At 43.1% G+C, this 5,281-nt stretch overlaps 1 protein-coding gene across 1 annotated transcript; it reads left to right on the top strand.

Annotated features, from left to right (window-relative positions):
* Positions 1-732: 732 nt before the first annotated feature.
* On the top strand, positions 733-3,707 carry LOC125522571 (leukocyte immunoglobulin-like receptor family A protein). The gene is made up of 4 exons (XM_048687623.2): positions 733-888; positions 2,013-2,102; positions 2,922-3,183; positions 3,313-3,707. Exons 1-4 carry the CDS (start codon positions 846-848, stop codon positions 3,602-3,604), a joined length of 687 nt encoding a protein of 228 aa, XP_048543580.1. The 5' UTR covers positions 733-845; the 3' UTR covers positions 3,605-3,707.
* Positions 3,708-5,281: the final 1,574 nt, after the last annotated feature.

Below are 5,281 nucleotides of genomic sequence, written 5' to 3'. Positions count from 1 at the left end.
CACGGGAGTCACGGCCGTACCTCATCGGAAACGAAAAAAAACTCGTTTTCTTTTCTTCCGCGAGAGTCACAGTTTTGCTTCCGCGGAAGGCACGGGCGTGCCTTTTTCGAAAAGGAAAAAAACCTGTGCTTTCGGTTCGGTTTTTTCGTCCGGTTTTTTTCGTGAAAAAAAGTTCGTCAAAACCTATCAACATGGATCTAGTTTTGAAAATCTCGACGCGAGGAATCCAACGGTGAAAGTGGTTCGAGATTTGGACGCACGGTTTGAGAGATAAAACGTTTTGAATAAACGGATCTACGAAAAAAAAGGAAAAACTCGCATACACTCACCCTATAAACGCACACACGCGCACCCTACCTCTATGAGCACCTCCGAGAGACTGAGCCGACATATCATCTTGAGATTTACGAAGTCACCATAGGTGCCTCGTCGTCGACAGGAATGTCTCCTCCCATTGAAAGCGCATCGCCGGAAATCCTGAAATAAAATCAGAAATAATGCGAGCACCAGAATTTGAACCCTAGTGGGTTGGGGATACCACTATTCACCTAACGATCTCAATCACAGGATGATTAGCAAAACGTCACGTTTTTCTAAATAGCATGCTACACGTGTGAAGGTCGGCGGGTTGGAGTTGTTATTGTTTTCTGCTGCCCTAATTGGATTTTTTTTTAGGGGTGCTGCCCTAATTGGATGTCCGCTGGTAAAACCGTCTATAGTCGGCCTCAGCCCAGCCCATATAACGGCTGCGTCTGACCACCCGAGCCGACCTCTCGCCGTCGCCTTCCTCCTGGAACCCCCGGATCCTCCTCATCTTCCCCCCTTTCCCTCTTATCGTCGTCGAGATGTACCATCCCACGAGAGGCGGCGTCCGCGGCGGGCGAGATCGTAAGCCCCCCTAATTTCATATTAACTTTCTGACGACGCGGTTCTGCAGCGACCGTTAGGGTTTCGATGCAGGAGTTGGCGATCTGTTGTACCGGTTATCCCCAAACGGCCTGTTCTCCTACCCTGCGTTCGCGGGCCTGCTCTGGGCTGTTGGTTCCACTCGATATTTCGTTGGGGAGATGGGAATTGCCAAGGGATTGGGTTATTTTGTGCTACTGTGTTAATTTAAGAGGGTCGCGATGTAGACACATAGTTGTAGTACCTACAAGGACCATGTTGAAACAATAGAGAGGGGGATACTTTACCATGCTAAATTACCAGAACTTACGCTGCCCCCCCCCCCCCCCCCCCCCCCCCCCCCCATCCTATCATGTAGGACCTCATTTTCCAGGATTAGACATGATGTCACATAGTAGTATTTCACTATTCTGGCATCAGCATCCATCTAAGCGAACCTATGACCTTAAATAAATTTGTACAGGTTTCAAAAACTGTTGAGGTATACAATATGCACATGCACCAGTGTTTATTCTTCAAGCTGGTGGACAACACAAAAATGAAGACATTGACTTATGTTCATTATATTTCTATATCCTTTTTAGATGTTAGTTGCATCACTGGAATGGGCAAAGTCCCTGCTAATCAACAGTAAGAATAATTTACCAAAATAATTAGATTCTAGTTACAATTACGTCTGCGCTTCTGCCTGTGTTCTGGAACAGTTATAGCAGTATATAGCCTAGTGCTATTATGTTTTTACTTCACATATTAGGGGATAACTATGATTTACAACTAACCTGGCATTGTCAACTAGTTGTACCTTGCTTGCCTATTTAAATGGAACGATTGAAATAAAGTTTTAATGCCATGCCTCTAGTATTCTGCAGTGCATCACAAAAAACTGTTTTTTTCTTCTTAAAAACCCAAAGTACAAAATGTGAACCTAAAAGTCCAGATCACAACTCAGACGTGTATTCCATCAATAGTTATTGACTTATTGTCACTGATATTTCCATTTTCTAGCCTTCTATTATACTTATCATTATAACTTTGTTATTATATTGTGACATAAAATGGAGATCGATAGCTCAATACTTAGTATCTTGTCTTATTTATTCTCACAGAATTCAAATGGGATGATGTGAAGGTTGACAAGCACCGGGAGAATTACCTTGGTCATAGTGTTAAGGCTCCTGTTGGTAGATGGCAGAAAGGTAAGCGCCTCTCCCCCCCTCCCCTCCCCTTTCTTGCACTACGGATTTCTTATGTCACTGCCCTTTCCTAGTTTTGTGAATTTGATTCAAAACCTCATGTTTCTTGGTATAATTTCCTGCTGAACCCCGTTTGCACTTGTGAACTACTTAATATGCGATGAGCTCCCTGTTTGATGTGTGTGTAACTACGTATTCTTCTAGCAAAGGGCACATTAGTTATAACTTATAATAATCTCAAAGAATCCACATTGCTCTAGCAACTCATGTCCTGAAGTCGCTAATCAAATCATTGCTGACTGTCTGAGTTGTTATTATGTCTTTTTACAATTTCACTATTATGTTTTAGTGAGGCAAGTTTATTAGTGCACTATGATCAACTAGATTATAGGATCTGGCATAATGTAAAAAAGTCAGTCTGCATACCTACTGTGCTACTCGTATCTCTGAAAAAAAACCTGCTATCTGCTAGATCATCTCTATGGATTGGATACATTCTGGATACAATTAGGTTGAGCAATTACACAGTTCAACCTTCTAGTTCATAGGTATGGTGTGCCAGTTACATAGTAACATGTTTTTTTTACCATTTATTATGCTCTTGCGGTGGTAAAATATGAACACTAGCATTGGCATAACTGCCTTTTGATAGCAGCAAGTTCCTGATTGTGTCTTACGGTTGGGCTTGTGCATGTGGCTTCATGGGCTTGCACTTAAAGTAGGCTGAAATGGCAATGCATCTTGCATGGATTTCTTTAGTCTTGTGATTGACTGCGCAAATTGTCTGCTTTATAATATTGACACTCTGGCTATCTCTGCCAGGGAAGGACTTGTTGTGGTATACAAGGGATAAGCAATCTGACTCAGAAGACGCTATGAAGGAAGAAATTAGGAGAGTGAAAGAGGAGGAGGAACAGGCCATGCGCGAGGCACTTGGCTTAGCTCCCAAGCGTAGCAGTCGACCAAAGGGCAATCGTTTAGATAAGCATGAATACGCTGAGCTAATAAAGAGGGGATCTACCGCAGAGGATTTGGGAGCCGGCCATGCTGAAGCAGCACAAGTGCAAGGATTAGGTTTATACAAGTAGGTTTTCACACCAGAACAATTTATTTATGTTTTTTTAATTCCCTTGGAATGTGGTACTGTATATTAGTATAATATTTTATTGTCAATTTATCTAATTTAACGCACATATTATCTCCATGACTCCAGGGCTCCTCACAACGAGGAAGAACCAAGCTCTCTTAGTCCTGACCCTCCTGGAACGGAGCCTGAGCAGGTTGACTTTGCACCTGCAACGAAGCAGGAAGATTCTGAAGGTGATAGGAGGGGGAAAAGGCGGCGCGAAGAGAGGAGAGGGGACAGAGAAAAAGAGCGGAGGCGTGAAAAGCACTATGAGGGAAAAGAGAGGAAGCGAGACAAGTATGAGAGTAGACACGACTCGGAGGACAGGGAGAAGCGCCACCGCAAGGATAAGCAGAAGAGGAGGCATGATTCTGATTAACATAGCAGGCTAGCAGCGCTGCAACAGTATTGCTACTGTACCTTACTTGCATGTTTCATGACTTGGATGCTACTCTTGCTTGATAATGTAGTGTATGATTCAATTCTGCTGTCTATACCGTGCCCCTATTTCGCAGAAACACATGTGCAACTACGGATAGAATCGCATGACTTTGTTGTGCCTGTTGAAGATTGAAAAGATGGTGTTTCATGAAGAAGACTGAAATCATATCTGATGAATTTTAGTCGGCGCAAATTTTATAATTCCCTTGGTTACTTGTTCAATCAGTTAGTGAAGTTCTGCCCGGGTGCAGCAAAAATGAAAGACCCTTTGAATCAAATAAATTTTCTAGGACCTCTTTCTAAGTATTTGACATTATATTTGGAAAGCAGTTTTTTCATTGACTCAAACCTCTTGCAAGTTTTTTTTGTTTTCATTTGTTAATTAAACGTGCGTTGTAGCTGCATAAATATTCTAATGGTTCAACATTAATCGTATATATACCTTCGTTGTTGTGGGTTATTTTATTTTATCTTCTTGTGGGCTATTTTTACATGACAGCCTTTTTTTTTACAAAATCTGCATAGGAGTACTATTTGTCTGGGAAACACGTCCATCCAAGAGAATAAATAAATATACCTAGCTGCATGACTTCATGGGTACGATCTTTTCTGACAATGATCATCGTTGCGTTCAAATTTCCTGAGAAAGCCATGATTCCCAGTAGCAAAACTAACAACAGTTTTCAGATCAATGTACCCATTTATGTTCTTCAAGCATTGCCGTATGAGCTTCTCCAGTGGAGCAAGACATCGTGATAGAGATTCTAAGAGCACCTACAGCCCCGCGGATAGTGACCGGTCACATCTCAAATAATTATTTTCACAACTGGGTATCTCAAATTAGAAACCTCAAATCCATACTATTACATGCAACACAAATCTAATTTTAAGTGGAGCTCGCCCGGCTCTGCCGTGTCCATGTCCGGCGGTTGGCTACGCTTCTCCAAGTGTTGGTCCGGTCGCCAGCGAGGTAGAGTAGGACATGGGACACGAGCCGGCTCCCGGATTCAAGGCGCCGTCATCTCACAGGCCCTACTCTTCCTTGTCCGAGCCCGGAACCCTGACGGTACCGGTGGACGTCAGATCAATGATGGTCCATCCTGGGACGAGCCGGCGACATCCACCACGATGCGGTTGCAGCTCTCGGACTGGTGCACCACTGGGTGTGAGAGATCTCCAGTTTCGAGGTTCAACGATGTGTGGTTTTGTTCTGCTATCGTTGGTACAACCTGTTTTTCAGGATCACAAAACCCAAAGCTGATGATTATTTTAAATCCATCAATGTCAAGGCGGCGTACCACACCGACGAGCCTTTTATTTTGGCAAATCGAGCAACACAGATATTTTTCTTGGAAGTCACATTTGCATGTAGTGATGACTGGGTAGTATTGCAAAGGTTTGAGCAGAGGAATTCGTTTAATGAAGTTGCGCAACAAGATGATGCTTGCACTGTTCTTGATGTAGAAGATTCCACAGATGTTCGTAGTATCTTTGAGAACCATCACGTCAATAACGCTGGCGAAAAGATTCCCTATCAGGCTGTGGACGTACGAGAATTGATCAATAAGATGCTAACGTTCAAGGACATTGAGGATGAAGAAGAAGATGACACTGG

This window comes from Triticum urartu, chromosome 7A (genome assembly GCF_056163025.1).
Source record: "Triticum urartu cultivar PI428250 chromosome 7A, HENAU_Tu73, whole genome shotgun sequence".
NCBI lineage: Eukaryota > Viridiplantae > Streptophyta > Magnoliopsida > Poales > Poaceae > Triticum > Triticum urartu.
The sequence above is the reverse complement of the archived record's forward strand: the minus strand, read 5'-3'. Positions and strand labels throughout refer to the sequence as shown.

Excerpts from the sequence above, each read along its gene's own strand:
- LOC125522571 (XM_048687623.2), top strand. The coding sequence starts at position 846 with ATGTACCATCCCACGAGAGGCGGCGTCCGCGGCGGGCGAGATC. Across the intron at positions 889-2,012 it reads CGTCCGCGGCGGGCGAGATC|AATTCAAATGGGATGATGTG; the intron begins GTAAGCCCCCCT and ends TTATTCTCACAG. Across the intron at positions 3,184-3,312 it reads CAAGGATTAGGTTTATACAA|GGCTCCTCACAACGAGGAAG; the intron begins GTAGGTTTTCAC and ends CCATGACTCCAG.